General features: G+C 39.6%; 1 protein-coding gene across 1 annotated transcript; it reads right to left on the bottom strand.

The window, feature by feature from the left end:
• Nucleotides 1–1,167: 1,167 nt before the first annotated feature.
• Nucleotides 1,168–15,961, bottom strand: LOC132079091 (receptor-interacting serine/threonine-protein kinase 2-like). Its single transcript, XM_059481533.1, has 12 exons — nucleotides 15,941–15,961; nucleotides 13,569–13,734; nucleotides 12,594–12,747; nucleotides 12,236–12,391; nucleotides 11,925–12,073; nucleotides 10,058–10,107; nucleotides 8,814–8,975; nucleotides 8,390–8,475; nucleotides 6,860–6,928; nucleotides 6,413–6,572; nucleotides 5,372–5,524; nucleotides 1,168–4,044 (listed from the first exon to the last, which is right to left on the bottom strand). The coding sequence occupies exons 2-12, from the start codon at nucleotides 13,718–13,720 to the stop codon at nucleotides 3,740–3,742; spliced, it is 1,596 nt and encodes a 531-aa protein (XP_059337516.1). The 5' UTR covers nucleotides 13,721–13,734; nucleotides 15,941–15,961; the 3' UTR covers nucleotides 1,168–3,739.
• Nucleotides 15,962–19,886: the final 3,925 nt, after the last annotated feature.

Here is a 19,886-nt window from a genome sequence, read left to right on the forward strand (position 1 = left end):
TTTAGACTACTTATGTGGTGTAAAATTCTTCTGTATATGTTAGCAGTCCATTAATGCATTTTTTTTTTAATTTTGTAGATTAGTATTTTATGAATATGCACTTGTTATCTTCCTCTGATGTTCTCTGGAACTGTTTTTAACAGGCACTGGTAAGAACATTTGAGTAGTATTTATAGTTTTGTTTGCCTTGCTCTCTACTGGAAGGACTAATCTCTTAAACATTTCATTCCAGCACCTCTGATTAATTTTCCACAAATCAACTTCAAACAAATTCTACTGCAGACATTCTTACACTGCAGAAACTATCTCATCTCAGATAAAAGTATGGTATAGTTAGGACAAAGGGCAAGGGACACTCATCTTTTTGCAAATCAGCAAAAGATAGCTACCAAAAGATTGCAAGCAGTTGCAATCAAGAATAAAATTACATTTCAATATATCAGAAAAATAAATATCTGCTTACTCTACACACCATTTCTTTAATAAATTTAAATAGCTTCATAAAATTTGTACAGCTTGTCATTTTTAATGACTATTAATTCTTTTCTGAGTAACTGCAACAGAATCTTACTAATCAGTTTATATGACCAGTCCTGAAGTGACTTGGTTTTATTATTCTCCTTGCTGTTTTCTAGAGATCCCCAGGTTTCAGATTTCCTTCTTGGAACTTCAGTTGTTCTTCACATTCAAGTCTTGTTTCTTGCCATAGATACTAAAGAACAGTTTGATTCTTCTATCTTTACTCCTGCTCAGTGCCATTTATTCTGCATTGTTTTGTAGTATCAAGGTAACTGCAGAAAACTCAGAAATCTCAGCCAATGAACAAGCTTGGGCAGGAGCAAAATACCACAAGCTTTCAGCAGTTTGATATTTCATACCAGTGATCAACATGAGACATTTGTAACAGCTCACACTACAGGCCTTATGAGAGTGTGTTTTTTTGAGAAAAAATGCTGCTAGTTTCAGGTCACTGCATTTCAGTTTGGTAGCAAAACTTTTTGTATCAACAACAGTTTCATTTCAACAAATGTGTACCATCCCTTGAAAAATACCACACTGCAAAAGCAGACAGCTTGTGCTCCCACTGTTTTGATGCCAGTTCTTCTATCAACAGTTAAGACTGGGCTCAGGTTTGGCATCAGATTTTATTCTTAAGTAGGCAGCTGCTTCTAGAAAAGAGCCAAAACCGTTTCTGTGTCCAAACCACAATGACAAAAATTCAGCATAGCCTGCCAGCCAGCATATCTTTCATAGGAGTGTAAAGTGTCCAGCAGAACAACTAAATGGAATGATTTTGAAAGCTGCTATTAAGTTTCAACAGTATTGCTAGTTTCTCTTTTAAAGGTCTGTAACTATTTCCTGCAGGTAAATGTTTATCTGTTTTACTGAGCATCTTATGCCTTCTAAAGAGGCAAAACACCATGACAGCAGTTCCTTTCCTCACAAGCAAGACATGCTTTTTAGCAGACTGTTGAAATTTCCCATTTAAAGTGTAGATTTTAAAGTGAAAAAAATTCAACTGTGAAAAAGATATTTAGCTCCTTTAATAAGCAAAACTATTGTCAACATATTCTGATAGACATTGCCTTGAATTAAAATATTGTTACAATTAAAAGCAGTCTCAAAGTTCAATGAAGTTATGTAAAAAAATAAAAAGTTTATGGTTGCAGCAGCATCATAGCTGGAAACTTTGATGTAACACATTTCTTATTTCTTAACTGTGCCCAGACCACACATCATTACTGCATTTGCAATCAGCCAAATGACTGAATTCAATGAGAAATTTGAAACTGCAGAGAGAACAAAAGCAACATAGGGAAACAAATAACGTGGTTTTGTATTTTAAGTACCTGTAGATGGTATAACAAGCTCTCATGTTAATCTGGTGCCATGAAGCTTGAAGAGACCTCACTGGGCCTTTAAAAATATATCATTATTTTCATTGTAAAGAAAGTTATCTTATTATTTCTCTTTCAAATGCTGGTTTTTGCTGGGATGGAGTTAATTTTCTCCATAGGAGCTAGTATGAGGCTGTATTTTGAATTTGTACTGAAAACAGTGTTGACAATTCAGGGATGTTTTGTTATTGCTGGGCAGAGCTCACACAGAGCCAAGGCCTTTCTGCCCCTCACCCCACCAGAGAGGAGGCTGGGGGAGGATGAGCTGGGACAACTGACCACAGCTGGCCAAAGGGATGCTCCAGACCTTGTGGCATCAAGCTCAGCTAGGGAAGGAGGATGGGGAGGACATTTGGAGTGATGGCATTTTTCTTCTTAAGTAACCATTACATGGGATGGAGCCCTGCTTTCCTGGAGACAGCTGGACACCTGCCTGTCCTTGGCAAGTGGTGAATTAATTCCACATTTTCCTTTGCTTGTGTGCAGCTTTTGCTTTACCTGTTAAATTGTCTGGCTCTCAACCAACATGTTTTACTGTTGTGGAGCATAGTTGTCTGCTGGGACAAATGTTCTTTTCAGCATCCAATGTGAGCTTGAGGGGTTCAAGGTAGCAACAGATTTTACTGGAATGTGCTGGATCACACTTGTAGCTGCTGTTGCTGTTGATCTTTTGACGGACTCCTGTGCTTGCCGTGGGACTTGTTTGCCTTCTGTACATGAGTCTGGTGCTTGTTAGTAGCTGGGCTGTTGTTTTCACTGCCTGCTGTACCACTTATCATCTTCCTCCGCTGTGCCTGGGAACATTCTGATAACAGCAATGTTTCTGGACAGACTGGAACTCCATGTGAACTCAAGTCTAAGGGTCCATGACCTGAGGATGAGTTCAGGCAGCAGCAGGAGGCTCCAAAGTATCTGTGACCGTGGGGGAGTCCAGGCCAGAGCTACAAAACTTCCCAGTGTTCCCAGCCTGTCCCCATTAGTGCACAACCATGAAAACAGTTCAGCAGAACTACCATCGAAAATGATCAGCTTTGGATTAAACCAGGCACCTCTTCTGCCTGGTTTAATTTTACATTTGTGCTGCAGACATGATTAGAGAGATACAGGGATGTAAAGTGTTAACATTTCTCCATTTAATGAGTACTCCAAGTCCCACATCTCTGAAGTACATATGTAAGTACTGCTACATTTTCATATGACCATTTGTGAGGAAAATTAAGTAATTTATATGCATAATATAAAACTTCCAAGTCTTACTTAAGGCTCTACTGAAGAAATATTTCTTGACTGGACTTGATGATCTTATAGGTCTCTTCCAGTCTTGAACTTCTGTGATTCTGTGATTCTCTGAAGGCTTTCACTGTAACAGCTGGCTCAGATATGAGTGCAGTGAAAGGCAGTCAATTTTTTTCTCCTCATCCAGTATTTTGTTATTCATTATCTTTATCTGGAAGTATTTATAAATAATCATTCTTCCATACTGTGACCTCCAAAAAGTCATGTTTCATTTTCCTCCCTTCTAAAGAAAAAAATCAAGGAAATAAGGTGCCATCTCACTTGAACTCTGTTTGCTCTGGCACATATTGCACTTTTCCCATCTCTGAGGTCCAAATCAGCATTTGTTGTACCACTCTTGGCAATTTCTGTTGGCAGCAGTTGACTCGACCTTTTAATCCAGTTAGCTTTTTCCTCTACAGTACTCAAATAATGAGCTGTAGGAAGAATTGCCTTTGGTCCATGGGTTGTGAGACACCAACGTGAATCTTTGCCATCACAAATTCCTAGAGCTCAGATGCCTACAGCAGACCCCGAAGAAAAAACCAGTCACAACAACAGCCTGTTTACCTTGGCAGGACAGCCTGGGCGTGAATGACTTGTCCCAGAGGACTGGATCTGTTCACCGCCAGTGCAGAGAGTGCAGCCTGTGCTGCCCTCTCGCCGAGGCAGAGGCAGGTGTCCAGCAGGGCGCGGGCGCGCGCGGTCACCGTGGGGCGCGCAGCGATGCTCTCGTAGTCCACGCGGGACAGGGCCTGCTGCGAGCGCAGCGCGTCCAGCGCGTGGTTCAGCAGCCCTTCTGTCATGCAGCTCAGGATGCTCTGCCTCTGGCAGGCAAGGATTTGACAGCAGCTGCCTTTGCTGCAAGGACCTTGAGTGAAAAGGAAAACAAAATGAGATAAACGAAGTGGTTTTTTCATGCAGAAATTGTTAGCGAGTGATAGCATCGACACCAGAAATACAAAGTCAGCCGAGGAAGGAAGGAGGAGGAGTTAGTTTGTTTGCGGTCTATGTTTGCAACTACTCCAAAAGTATTTTCATCTCATGTTTGAAACTCACAAAGACCACATTACAGCAAATAAGTGTTTCTAAACCTCTGGGTGCTCAGATTGTGTGAGGGGAGAAGATTTTCTGGTCATGCCCTATTCATCTGTATTTAACTTTATGCAAAGCACCTTGGCTAGACACAAATGAGAAAACTTTCTCCTATAAAAGTGGAAGGACAGGTAACAGGTACTTCAGGGTAGCAGGAGAGTTTGAAACACATAATGTGAAACTAGGAAAAAGCCAAACTAGGTAAAAGCCAAACTAATACCAAAAGCAATACTCTTGATAAAATGGTTGAAAGCTTTGGGTCCTGCCTCTTTTCATGGGATGATTAGAATACCTAGTGCTGAAATTAGGGTTTTTAGTGTACAGTAAATAGCATACAACAAGAGAAAATTAATAACCAAAAGTTGTTTTGCTTTGGAGAGCACGCTTCTGTCATTCTGATTTCTGAGTGTTGGCAGGAGAGTTCTGTGATGAACTTTTCCTGCATGGTCTAGTCTGTTGATTTATCCAGAAATTATGTCATCACTCAAGTAAATTGCCATGGAGAAGGACAGCCAGCTAGGTTGAGAATTGTTATAGGCCAGTTTGCAAAAAGTTAGCATAAAAACCTCACAAAGCTTCACCCACAGGCAAAGAGTCTTCACAATTCAAAACCTGACCCTTTCTGCCTCTGTTCTGCAGGAAAACCTGAGATGATGTGAGGGGATGAAGGGTCCCCTATCACCTGTTTCTGTAGTCAATAGCTACTTTTGCAGAGGTAGGCAATACACAGCTTATGATTGCAAAAGAATATTCCAGACCTAAACATCTAATGTATTTCCCATTAATGTGTGCTGTGTTTTTTGTATTTTTATCATGGACTTTTCAGAACTGCTCTCAGCCTCACTGTGGTCCTAAAATAAAACAAGCCAATGTTCTCAGTGGTCAGGGTCTGAACTTCTGAGAACAGAGGAGCAGCTGTACACAAATAGAGAGACATTTGTATCAAGTTAGAATCAGTTATGACCCTTAATACCTGAAAATGTGCACAAAATTTAGAAATATCTAAATGTTTCTCCAATGTTTCCTCTGAGTTTTAAACAATTTAATCACTGAGATCTGGCCAAGGTGAGTACTGCCAGCTCAAAGTGGCAGTGGTGCCTTGCCTGTCATTGCTTGTCCCAGGTGCACTGGTTGTGGTCTGTGCTGAAGAGCCACTGCTGGGGAGTTATGCTGACTGCTCTCTTTGCCTGCAGTTGAAGTAGATGAAGGATTTGTGCAAAAGGAGCTTGGTTTTCTTCTCTCAGAGCCTAGGTGATCTAGAAAAAGGTGAAGATGAGCATGATTAGACCTTTGAATTGAACAACAAGAAATTACGCATATGTCAGCCACTACAGGACACAGGAACTGAAGACTGACTCGAGATTACTTTGGCTCTTGTTAATACATCATTATAAAAAAAAAAAAAATTGGCATTTATTACTACACACATCTGGCTTTTCTGTCTGGGAACTTGTTATTGAAGTTATGGGACATTTTATTCTGTCCATAAGTCTGATGGCTATTGATCAGGACTGAAGTGCTTGGAAATGCAGATGTTGCTACAGGTGAATTGACTTCTGATGTCTCAGTTTTTGTATCTGAGGGCATGAGAAATACAGGCTGTCTATTCTTGACACAAATTTAAACAGGACAAATCCACACTGGAAAGGTAAAGAAAGTTATCCATATTGGAACAGTGATTATCAGGAATTATTCATATGTTCCTGGCAACCTTGCCTTTTAAAAAATATCTTCAGATAAGATAAATATTTTAAAGATATCTCCATTTCTTAGCAGATTACAAAAATGTAGTTATTCCTGATGGCACAAAGCAGCGTGATTCCCAGAAAGGACTTGCTCTCTCAAAAGCAACAGGCAATATTTGATGTGTGAGAGAAAGGCAGCTCTTCATTTACAGCTCAGTAGTAAAAAAAAAAAAAAAATCAGTTTTTTTTTTTTTTTTTTTTAATCTATACATCTAAGTGGAAAGCTTTGTGGTGTCTCTGGTTTCCTGCAATGAACTCATGCTTCAGATGATACCAGTAGAGAGCACAGCTTTACTCTAAGAAGTGACAATTTTATATGAAAAATAACATTTCTATATACTAGTAATATTTGTCTTTTTCTTGTAACAGCTGGAGCTGAATATAATTCAAGACAGTGACCTTTGGTTGCATTCTGTGGGGTAGTACTTGACACACCAATCTCAATATTATCTCTTCCTGCCGTATTTGCACTGCTATCAGGTAGAACAGTTGATAAGCTTGGCACTGCAAGAGGAATTTTCTTGCTGATTAAGCGGTTGCCTTTTTGTGGACAGATGATCTGAAAGATACCAAAATAGAGAAGAGTTATTTTCTTGGCAACTTTTGTTCCAAAACCTTTTCTAAACAGGAGAGGTTCAAAACAAACCCTAAGAGGAGGAGGTTGTTTCTGCAGGAGCAATGTCAGAGTGAGCTGACTGGAACAAGGTAAAGCACTGGGGTTTGTTGGATGGAGTTACCCTGGCCAGGAACATTTTGCCCAAGTGTTTGCATTGCACAGTGTCAGGGCTGTCAGGAGGAATGAGCAGCTGATGAAATACTCTGGAGCCTCCTGTGCCCCAAACTCACCTGTGAATTGCAGGTGCCTCTCTGCAGGGTGAAGGTCTCGGAGCCTTTGCATGCGTTCAGCGCTCTCTCCTGGAGGAAGGAAGCCACAGTAACTGCAGTGAGTGTAGATGTGGTTTGTGCTATTCACAGCTGTCAGGAGCAACAGTTCATAGCAGCATAACTTCTACTGGCAAAGTGTATTGTACTGCTAGGTACACTCAATGAACAGCACACAGTGAACGGGCATGGAATCTGACAGAATTCTACTCTCTTACTCTTTCCAGTGTTTCACATTTATTTAAAACCCAGTGTTGAATCATAAGCTTGTATTGAGACAGACTGGGCTAGCTAGAACATGTTTGTCTTTAAGTAGCCAAACAGCATGGCCATCCTGTGTTCAGTGTGCCAAACTGTCTGCAGTAAGGATGTGTCAATACTTGAAATTTTTTTCCAATTTGTACATCCAGAGCAGATCTGTTAAACTATTTTTTTAGATTTTATACTTCAACAGTTGTGAATCAATTTCCCAGAAACTTCAGTATCATTTTCAGAGTAATTTTGGACTTATAAGTTCAGTTGTTTGAACAATAAATGATGCTCACTAATAAAATAAATCTTCACAATCTAACAAAAATAAAACCTTGCTCAAGGGAGATTGAAGCATTAAATCATGGAATATTTGGCGGTACAATCTTAAATAAACTTGAACAGTAGTAAAAATTACTTTGACTCTTACTATGCCACCTTTAAAACATTGATCAAGGCTGCTCTATGAGCCCAGAACGTGATTGTAACATATAGAAATAGTCCTGCATGCATCAACATACACAACACACAGCAATGAAACCATCAACACAGCATGGGTTGTGTAAGTCCACCTAGAGTCAGAGTCCTTGTCCAAGAGCCAAAACACATGTCAGTGTTTTCCCCCAGAGCCTATGTTACCCAGCTAGGATGCAGCTCTGCTTGTGGCTGTCCCATTTGTGCCAGAGCTCCCATGGCAGTGTAAGCAGATGTGGAGTTGCCTCCATCCCTCAGTCCTTGGCTGTTCCCCTTCCCCTCCTGTGGAATTAGAGAGCCCTGAGACCCTGGGATGAGCAGGGCCTGAAAGCCTGGCAGTTTAGAAGCAGTGAAGGGTGCAGAGCAGTGCTGTTACTGATATTGCTCCAGGTACCAATGCTGTTCAGGTTTTGAACTAAATGATTTCTAACCAGTAATAGAAAAAAACTGTCCTTGGTTCTAGTCCTAATCTGCAGTACTTGAGCTGATGTTTGTTCTCACTCACATGGGTTTGCCAGTCTCACTCCACGTGGTGACTAGAAAGAATTGTATTTTTCAAATAGCAGGTAGCAATTGACTAATATTCTAGAGAACCTCACAATATATATTCTACAATTTCTGAATGAACCTGAAGTGCCAAAGGGCACTCTCCAGCTCTCTGGCATGACCAGTAAAACAATCAAGACAAAACCTTCACTGGTTTTGGGTCAGAAAGATTGCAATTGAATGAATCAAATCATGTTGTAGAAGAACAAGAAATTCTGCACTGACCTTTGCATCCATCAAATTGTAGATTGCTGCAGAAATTGCCTCCTTATTTATACTAGTCAAAACTCCATTTAGAAGGTGTACACATTCTGCAGGGGTAATAAAGCATTTTAAATACCACATTGTGTATGAAAGCATGTATACATTTAGGCATCATCATATTGCAACTAACTTTACTATTATATTGAGAAAATGGATGAAATAGAGGAAATTAGTTTAATACAACTTCCACCTCATACTTTACTTTATAGTAAACAAAATTTTGGAGACAAATAAGTAAATTTCTGGTAGGAAGCTTCAGTTAGAGGAAACATCAAAGATGATCTAAAGACCATTTCCACTTCAGTTGTTCGGAGTGCTAAAGCAATGTTCCTATACAGACTGTCTCCATTACAGATCTTGTACAGAAGGAAATCCTGAATGTTACCTGCAGTGTGTGGTCTATAATCTGGTTCTTGATGCCAGCACAGAGCAATGAGGTGCAGCAGTCTGTTCCTCTCAGGCAAATTGCTTGGTATGAACTTTTCTGAAATGCCTGGCCGCAAACTGCTGCAGATTCCTCTCAAAACATCAAGCAGGGTTCCTTGACCTGCAATGTAAAAGAAAATATCACTGCCAAAAAATATTAAAGACCTCTTAAAATGACATTCAATGTAAGTCATATTGTGTATTTTAAAACAAAGACTGCTTTTTTAAAAGGAAAAATATATTAATGCTCTTGGAAGTAGATATGCTAGCCTTTAACATTAGCTGTAGCTGCTTATTGCAGCAGGACTTCATCTTTCAGGATGAAGAACTCTGTCCAATACTGAGTCACAAATGGTTATGTAAACTTGTACTGTAAACTACATGCACAGATTCCTCAGGAATACATGCTATTATTTTAAGTACAGTTTTATATAAAGCCTTACACTTGCATTACAAGAATAGAACAAAATAACTGTTAAAAAAAGAAATCTACTTTGAGCAGCCTCAAGATGGCAGCCATAAGCTGCGTGGGTATTTAGATGTTATTCCATGCAGTATTTTTTGAAGGTCCTCAGTAAAATACAGGAGTCCTTCAATCAGTTTTGCCATGAAGAATGAAGCCCATAGCAAAGAAGCCCTTACTGATCTCCACTTCCATGAAACAGGGATTGATCCTAGACAGTGACAATTATTATATGATGCTTTGCAAACTAAGTTCTCTAAAACTGCTCACACTTTCATCTAAGAAAGTAAGATTCTCTGCTTCCTTGAGATAATTCATCATGAACTGACATTTCTGGATTTGTATTTGAAACTCACAGCAACTGTAAAAATGAGTATTATGCTCATTCAATTAGCAACTTGTCACTGATTTTAAAATTCCATCTGACAAGTATGAAGTGATATTCCTTCTCACTGATGGTCCATGGCAAACCCAACTCAGTGGCAGTGCTTCAGCAAGCATAGATTGATGATACTAGTGGGGGAAGAAGCTCTGCCTTTTCCCTTCAGAGAGAACAGCTTCTTTGGAAACATACAGGATTTAGTGAGGAATTGTAAAATTTACATCCTCTAATGTGGAGCTTTGTGCTGTAACTGTAAGAGAAGGCAAAGGAACATCTGAAAAGATAGTGTTTTTATCAAAATTTCACTACAATAAGGGACTTTGTGGACAGCACACAGTCTGACATGAAAAATAAATACCTTCAAAGGGTTTTTGTCTGCTGAGGCTCTCCCAGCACAGAATTCCAAAACTGAAAAAAAACCAAAAAACAACAAAACAGTGAAAGACCATTCATTAGTTTGCAATCTATATCTACATTCTCAGTTTCAAAAGCAAGTTTATTGCTTTAAGAGAAAGGAGTTTTTCAAGACAAAGTCTATCCAAGTCTTTTCTAATTCAATGAGACCTTTTCTCAGTTCTCAATTGAGTTGTTCTTATAAAATCATCAAGTTAAGGGATTTTTATTGCTTAAATATAGGTTCAATTAGAATTACATTTCAGGTTACTGCCTTATTTCCATTTGACCTTGTAAATTTTGGAAGCTTCTGTTTGCACTTCTCTATCATGATTGGTTTGTTTTCAGGTAATTTCAATATCAACTGGACTTTTCAGCAGGTACCAACAAGCACATCAGTTAATGTACAAAAACTTGGTTCTGATGCACTATGTTTCTATTTTCTTCAACAAATTTTGATGGGGCTCCTAACACCTTTTTCCATTTCCAACATCCTAGGAGTAATTACAGTGGGATCATAGATCTATACACACAACCCACAACTCAGATGCTACAAAATACAGTGGTTTAACAAAAAGATCAGAAATCAGAGGCAGAAAAGACGAGGCTGCTGGATGAGAAAAAACAGTCTACAGATAAGTCAAAAGCAAAGCAATCAAAAGGGGAAGAGGCAGTTCCAGGATAAACATATCTATTTATTTATATATCTTGCTGTAGTGATTGCAGTTGTTAAAAGAGCCTCTTCTTTTGCCTTACTTTCACATAAAAATCTGGAAAGTATTCATGTAATGTGGACATACATGTGACTTAAATGTACTTTGTATTTCATGTATGACAGATTTCTGCTTTCTCTGTTGCATCACTATTTAGATGCACACAAATCTCATGCATCTGAGTCACATCTCAGCATATTATTATATAATGTGTTATATAATACATGTATACATTAAATTATATATATGAATGCAATTTTGGAAAATTAATTATGCTACCTTAAAGTAAACCTCCACTCTTCCTGTGCAAAACTTGGGTTTGTGAACATGAGGTCAGTCACACCATTTATAGGACTCCTCAAGTGTATACATTATTTGACTTCATCTTAGAGCCTGCCTCTATGACAGTAAAGCAGGAGTTTAAATTTATAGGTTTCACAAAAGCTCAGAAATCAGAAGAGTGATGTCCTTAGAAGTTATTTAAAACATTAGTCCACAGCTCTGTGTGCTGGCCATGATGATACGTGTCCATCCAGTGGCACCTTGAGGTCCTCTCATTAATTGAGGCAGCCACAAGGGATGTAACATACCCAAAAGTGGCAGTGAGTAATCTTTCTCCTTGGTAAAAATCACTTTGTTAAAAAGTACAGGTGCTTCAGTGGCTCAGTAACTTATCCCAGCAGAGATTCCACAGGATCTTAAATGGGACACTTTTGAGGGAAAGGTCTTATCTTTACCTGGGCCTAATCTAGGCATAAACAATTCTTTCTGAAACTAAAGCCGGCAACAGTTCACACTTATAAACTGTGTGAAGCAGCTATGAGGCTTCTAAATATATCTGAAAGTTTTGGCAGCTTTGCACTTTTAAAACATTTAGGTCCATTATATAAATATTTATATGACTGACTTTGGGAACAGTTGTTAACCTTGATATCTGCTTCACCAAATATGGGAATTTAAAATCTAATTCACTGCTCTAATTGGCCTAATGCCATACTATCCTACTGCATTATGTATGTCTGGCATTTTTACTGTCATGTCTTTGAAGAGAAGAGTTTTGGCAGCATTGTAGAGTGCAGCATGGACTGGATATGACGTGGCCTTAGAGCCTCCATTCACCTGTAAATGTCACCTTCCTGGGAAGGGAGGCCTCCTTCAAGTATTTCAGGAGGAAGATACACTAAATCCTGGCAGTTTCTCTGCTGGCAGTTCTGCAGGTCTGACCTCAGCTGCTGTTTCCTCCAGTTGCTCAGGCCATAATCAGATATCTACAGAAATGAGAGCAAAAGTAATTTTAGTAACAATAAAACAAAAGTAATTTTAGTAACAATAAAAGTCTTGATATCAAATGTTGACTATTAACATCAAGATATGCAACAATAGGACAGTCACTGGATTTTATGGTAATGGACTAAAAGTAAAACTCCTACCTTGGCTCTGTAGTGCACATCCAAAAGCACATTGGAAGGTTTCAGGCTGCAGTGGCAGAGGGCGGGTTCCAGGCTGTGAAGATGCTGCAGCCCTTCAGCCACATCTGACAGGATCCTTATGAGTAAGGGAAAGGGAACCTCTGGGTACAGCTGATGCTAAGTAACACAAAATACAGGGTTTGGTACTGTGAAGTTGTTGCTATTCCCATTTTCTTTTGACAACAAACAGAGCCACCATACAGAAACACAATGCAGAAACTGAAGAACAGATTGTGACTACTGTCCATAATTTACATGCTGATTGTTCTTTGATCTTGTAATTAATTTTATCACTTCTAAGATGACATCTTTTATCTACCTCATGGATGAGGGAGTGGAGGGATCCATTGTTCATCCATTCAGTCACCATCCCCACAAGTCCATGGCACTGGTAAATCCCAAGGAAAGGCAGGAGACGTTCAGACTCATAGTGTCTGACACTTGCTATGTCCTGAAGTAGCAACTTCCACTCCCTGTAAAAAAAAAATCAAGTCAGAGGCAGGTTAGACTGAAAGGAACTTCAGCAGGAGATGAGAGTGTAGGATGTGGAAATGAGAGAGAACCCTATGGTTGAGCACAAGCTCAAACATATTTTTTTATTTTTTAAATTTTTTTTTAATTAGTATTCTTTTACCAATAAACCCAATATCATATAATCTTCCAAACAATTGTAAGAATGTGAAGCAGTCATAACGTAGTGTGTTTTTTCTAATATAGAATGAAAGACCTCTGGATGCTTTAATATGAACATAAGAGCCAGCTTAAAGCAGGATTGAAGTGTGAAGGAGGAAAAAGCTGGAGTATATGAAATGCTAGGAACAAAACAAAGATTTACTTTTACTGTTCCAAATAATTTGTATCCTTTGCTATTAGTGACATCCCCTTCTGCAAGGAGATGATGTGTTTCCATGCACATCTCACTGCTGTGTAACCCTGGCCATCCTTCGCTCCTCCCATTTCCCCTGCTCTCATCTGTGCATGCTGGTTTAGATTAAATTCAACTGAGGTCTCCTCAGGGACCTCTAGAAAAATAGCACCTTATCATACCAGTATTACTGATCCAGGTTTGTTCCAGTAGATTAATTACTGACTTCAGGATTAAGCTCTACTTCATTAAAAATTGTAAAAAACCAGAGAGCTTGTTTCTCAGTGAAATTGCCTCCAAGTTGCCTCTTGGCTGGTGAGGATTTCTAGGGATGGAGATGTGCTCAGGGATCAGGTGATGCTGGATATGCCAGGATGTGTTGTGGTGCCAGCCCTGCAGGTGTGTGGGTTGGGCAGATAAGAGCCATACCTGTCTGTGGTGTCCTGGCTGCTCAGCAGCTTCACAGAGATGGGAGTGTTCCAGGAAATATGAAAGGCTTTTAGTGCAAAGCCTGAGCCTGTCCTGGTCAAGGTAAAGCTTTCCAAATCTTCCTGGGCCACCACAGGTAATGGATTGGCCATTTCTTGATGGCTGGCTTGGGGGGAAAAATGTGTCAGAAAAGAAAAAAGTTTTAAGAGGTTTTTTTGTCACAATTACTAAAGCACAGTGAAGTTGCACCACCCCTTACTTCCCAAATAACAAATCCAACAGCCTTCCTTTCACCACTCTGTGTCAGACTTTCCTTACAAAGAGAGGAAAAAATGCACTAATTGCAAAGGAGTGTCTGGACCATAATTTGCCATCTGAAGCTTCAAGGTGCTAATTATTTGCTCATCATTATTTCTATCTGATGTCTTCAAAATAGTAGACCAGTACTTATAATATGAAATGTGATTTTAATGTGATACTGAATTATGTAGACAACAAACTAGCATCTTACAGTTGCATATCAGGCAAATAATTTCTCCACTTCTCATAAAAAAGGCAATTATTCAATAACTGATGTCAGCATGTTCTGTATCATTCTTGCATCTCATCTTTAATACATCATATGTAAATGCAAAAGCAAAGAAAAAGGAACATTTCCTGATGTTGTGAGCTGTCAGAATTCTGCTAAATGGAGTTGTGTCTTTGTAGCTGCCAGTAATTTGGGCAGTGCAGTGTCTGTGCAGGACCTCTCCAGTCCAGCTGCACTTCTCAGACCCTTGGCATGGCAACACACTTGGATTAGAGACACCTTCTGCAAAGCCTCACTGTGTTCCTGCATGAGTAACACTTCTAATTACATCTGTGAAGCTCCATTAGACTGGAGATAGCCAAAAAGTGAGGGGTAAAGGAGGAAACCAGGCAATCTGAGATAACAGATGGCACAAACCAGCTGGCACTGGTAAGGATCACTGCAGACCAGTGGTCAGTGAGTCAGAACTCCTCAAGCTGGAATATTCCCTTTGGGGTCCAGTAGACCAGGGCTAGAAAAGGGAACAGTGAGGGAACTGAATTGACTGTGAAGGATTGTTGAATGAGAATTGTGTCCTTTGAGGTGTGCTCCACAAAAAGAGCCTTTCTGCTGGGATGCAGAACGGCTCAAACCCAGATAACTCTTTCTCCACAAGTAAAATAGAAACAAAATAATGAAGATAAATTTGCCTGTGATCTTGCTTCTAGTTCATGAGCATTTTATTGTTGGTTTATCTCAGTCTTGTATTGCAGGCACATTCACGATGTAAGCCCAGTTTTGCCTCTAACCACAATCAAAATGCAAAAAGCAGCAGCTCATTTACCACTTGAGCTTTAACAATATTTGATTCTGGTAGGAAAGCACAGTTGAACTTTTTGCTTTTTTGTGAGATTATTGTAGTTTGAAAGCAATAACTGCCTTAGGTGCTTCTCTGAAGTGTCCTTAAGAGATAAGACTGACAGGTTAACAATTTCATAAAATTTGAAAAGGTTCCTCTGAAGGAAGATAATTTTCTAAATGAGGCATTTATTCCTTAAAGTTGCAAACAGACCACACAAATCTACCAATTCTGAATGTAAAGGAGGTTATAAAAATGCTGGCAGAAGCAAAATTATGCTTCATTTTTATTCTATACAGCAAAAAATAATAATTTAAATAGCCAAAAAAAATTTACTCAACTCCAACCATAGTGCAAGGAAGAACAAATAATGGTTTTACCACCTAAACTATTCCTGAAAGTATTTATTTTTATTTAAAATTGAATCAAGTAACAATATAAGCATTTTTTAAACTCTTGCTAACTGGCTACTTAGACAAAAAATAAAGCTAATCATCAGCTCCTATTCTGGATTTGCAAAATCTAATAAAACTGGTGATTTTTTTAAAGTCAAAACAGAAACCACTTCAATCTTTATTGTTACAAACCATGTCATGACACGCTAAGCACCATTCTCCCTGTGTCGGAGTTTCCACATCTTTGTACTGCAAGGTACCAAGACATTCTTTGAATTATTCTGCTCTTTTGAATGCTTTTTCTCCCATATCTATTAAAAATCTCATTATCAACCCCCAAAATCAATATTCCAGAGGTCCCCTATGCAAGGAAACAGTTTGCATTATTTTTTAGTAAGACACTGAAAGTCTCAGATAACTTTGCCATCCTTCCCCAGCTGTGCAGGCAGAGGCATGAAAAAGACTGCTATAAAGCCATTTATTTCAAGTTTCTAATTATAAGGTAATTTTTAAAAGTTAATTTATAGCAAAGACATTTCCTTACTATGGAGAAAATACATTAATATACAGATGTCTCAGGGAAAAAAACTGGAAATAAAAATCAACTTACCTCTGGAAATACTAACATAAAACTACGGAATGATGGAGTGAAACTGCTGTGACACCAAGTGGCATTCAAAAGCAGCTCGGGATTTCCTGCCGGTGAGTCAGCTGGGCTGTTGATCTCTGCTTTATTGGCTGCCTGCAAACACTTAATATTTCCTGGTCGGATACACAAACTGTAACTCCTTAGTGACTGCAGATAAGAGCGATTACAGAAACAGAGGTTGGACAGCGGCTTCTTCCACATCAAGGAATACCAAGAGGGAAAGGTATATAGCAGTGTATAGAAGGTATAACAATAATACCATATTGGATAGAGCCCAGGTACAGAATTATGTGGAGCTGTGCTCAGACTGTGCAGCTGATACTGATCTCTGCAGTGGGTCAAGCTGACAGCACGAGTTAAAAACCCTGTAAACTTTTTAAGCCAAGTTGCTCTTAAAACAGGAAACAAATGCTGGGTTTCTGGTAGGAGGGTGGCAGGCACAGGGTGATGTTGTGTTACACAGAAGCCAGGTTCAATGGGCTGACAAACAGCCCTCCCAAAGAGGATGTAGGGGTTAGGGTGAAAGTCAAGCTGGTCATGAGCCAGGAGTGTGCTCTTATTGCAAAAGGAGAAAATTGCATGCTGAGCTGCATTAAATACAGTCAGGAAAGTGAGGTAAGTCATGGTGTCTCAGTGCCCAGAAATGGTGAGGCTGCTGCTGAAATACTGGAATCAGCTTTAGGGCCCTCAGTTCAAAGAAAAAGTTGACAAACTGGGGAGGACACAATGCACAGCCACCAGGATGGGGCCCTGGGGCACATTCCTCACCACAGAGGCTCAGAGCCTTGCTGAGGAGGTATCAGTTGGAGTCCTACAGCTATTTGAAAGACAGCTATTTATGAGGACAGAGACAAATTCTTCACCATAGTGGCAGATAACCACCAGTGGCATAGGCAGGTGTCTTAACTTCAGAGGTTCAAGCCAGATGCTAGAAAAAAAAATCACCAGGTGAGTAATGCAGTTCTTTATGGGCCACTCAGGTTTCAGAGCCCTCATCCTTTAAAGGTCCTGTAGGCTTAGCTAAACAAAACCCAAAACCATGGCTGAGCTGAGCCAGCACTGCCAGCAGTCCTGCCTTTAGCAGGAGGCTGGGCTAGAAAATGACAAAAGCTCTGTGCACTTTTAATTTTGTCAAAACCTTAGAGGGCCTAACTGTGTTCCTGCTAGGCCCCTAGAGCACACATTTCCACTGAAGGTTGGTGGTTCTGCTGCATGCAAGGTGGAAACTTGGAGAGAGAGCAATTGTTTCAGCTGGTCACATTTCATGCAAATTTCTCTATTTATAGAGTCTGACTTAAAACCAGTGTCAGTCAATGAGATTTTGTCCACAGACTTGTGTTGGTTTTGGATGAAATCCCAACCTCCCCTCTCTCCCAGGGAGGAGTTAGCTCATCCTCCTGTGATCACAGGAAAGTCCCTAATGGCATCAGATCATGTGGCCAGGGCTGTGTGCCTGAGAGGAAGCACACCAAGAGGGGGAAGTTCAGAGTGTCCTTCTGCTGACAGTGAAACTCTGCCCAGCTCCAGCTTGCTCTGCCCAGCACACCCTCCTGAAGGGAAATGTAGCATGAGGGGGCAGAAGCAGCAGAGGTGAGAAAAGTGGCCTGTAACAATCCTAGAGAAGAATGGAAGCAATGGAACAATGTCAAGGTGTGTTGCTGGCACCACAGATCCTCCTCCCCTTGGCTTTGATTTATCAACACCACATTAATTTTTGTCCATATTCAATACTTCTGTAGAAAGTACATTAAAAATCTTTTCCTCTTAATAAGGTGTTGGCCTATCTGGCTCACACTGTGCTGCAGGAGAATCACAAACTCTTCAAAATCCATGCAGCTAATTTAAAAAAGTTCTTCAGAGGAGCATTGTAGATAAATTTGAAATACTTAATTTTACAGAAATTCTTTGACACCTAAAGTAGTTTTAGGTACTTCTGTATTTTTAGAATATCATGTGATGGAGAAACAGAGTACTGGAACAATCCCACATTTGTTTACTCCTTTTGACTATTGTTTTCAGCTTAAAAAAAACCTTAGTATAAAACCAGAAAGCTTACTTTTAATCCATATGTGAAGAAAAAAGAAATTTACAGGCCAGTTTGCAGTGTAGGTTTGAGCTAATTAGACATCATTATTAACTGAACATGTTAATTAAAAAAAAAATCAGTATTTTACCTAAATATAATTTATCCAGAGAAATTTAAAGCTTCTCACATAACATGAACACTTGTAAACAATAGGCAAGGAAATCCTCTATAGGCTCCCACAAGGCAGAAATGTCTTGTGTAGAAACCAAACAGTTAAGAAAACAAAAGTTTAGTTTGACTGTAAATTGTTGCCTTTGTTTGGATTTTGGTTCTCCTTGCAATAATGTAAAACACTTGGAATAAGACCTTGCAGCAGAGGATAATGGGTAAGACAGACACTGAATCACCCTCATCCCCCATGCCCAGCACTCATTCACTGCCATAGAGGCAGCTCAGTGCACAGAGGCTGGGGCGGGGGACACTCCTGCCAAAGCAGCAGCTCTGGGTGCCCAGGGCTGTGTGCTGCTCCCAGGGACAGGGGGACACTGGGTTCCCCTGGAAATGCCACTGGGTGCACCTCCAGCCATAGGGAAGGGGAAACAACCATGAACAGAAAGGTAACCAGAGGAGAAGCACTGGAAATGATCATGGAGTGAGTGCCTGCAGGATTCCTTCTGGTGAGTGAATCCAGCCATCACAGAGGGCTTGGCAGAGAGCATCTGACTCTAACTGCAGGAGGAATTCTAGGTTACTTCTTGCGTGTACATTCCTGCTAAATGACAGCACAAGTATTTCAGCAGAGTCATGGATCTAAAAAAACCCAGAGACCAGTTTTTATTCTGTTCAGAAGAAAAACAAAACTGACCCTCAGATTGTCAAAGAATGAGCAGTTAAAAAACATCATATTTATTTACTTTTCAAAGTGTCCAAATAAGGTCTTTTAAAGCCCAACCAAAACAATGCAGGAAGAACTAGAATTTTTGCTTTTTTAATGCAAACATTTTTTTTGTGACTCACTCACAAGCTAAGACAGTTCATAAGGAACATAAATGTGTTCTTAACACCTTAGCATCCTGAAACCAGGAATAATAATATACCTAAAGAGTAACAGTTTAAGACACAAGTGATTTATAAGTCTTCCCCTCATAAAATACACAAAGAGTGGACCCAGTTACAATCAAATTTAGAACAAAATGAGGGTTTTACAAGCAGCAGCATCAAAGGGCCATGGCATAAGACAAAGCATAAATAGAGTGAGTGTGTACAGTGAAAGAATGACACAGGACCAGAAGACTGAAGCATTGAGATGACCCAAATACCAAAGCCTCTGATGCATATTCAGTAAACACTACACTTGGATATTTCAGAAGAGTTCCCAGCACCATTTGTCAATCTGGCTATTCCAGTTGAACATCTGGGCAGGATAACTTGTGGCAAAGAGATAGGTTCTAAGGTGCTGTTTTCTTTGGCATCTTATCTATTTCACGAGGACTTACAAGAAGATAATTTTAAAATACAGTAGGTTTTAGATTTGCAGGATTCAAATGCTATATAGTTCAGTTTTATAAAAGCTGGGCTGTTGTGCATGAGTGCAGCCAATTATTTAATCATCTTGCTCTGGAAGACAGAACTTCAAACAGGCACAATACTCACTCACTGCAAGGGGATACTTTAAGATACAAAAAATTATGGTGTCCCTTTTCCATTTCATGGGTTTGCAGTTGAACTGAGCCTTCCTCTTCTATTTTGTTTGTTTTGGGTTTTTTCTGTTAAAAAAAATTGTTTCTTCAAATGCTCACACCATGGTATTTTGGAAAATATTCACAACATTCATTATGCCATTAATGAGATGACTGAACAAAAGTTACCACAGCTTCTGGC

The sequence above is a fragment of the Ammospiza nelsoni genome, chromosome 13 (assembly GCF_027579445.1).
Source record: "Ammospiza nelsoni isolate bAmmNel1 chromosome 13, bAmmNel1.pri, whole genome shotgun sequence".
Lineage (NCBI taxonomy): Eukaryota > Metazoa > Chordata > Aves > Passeriformes > Passerellidae > Ammospiza > Ammospiza nelsoni.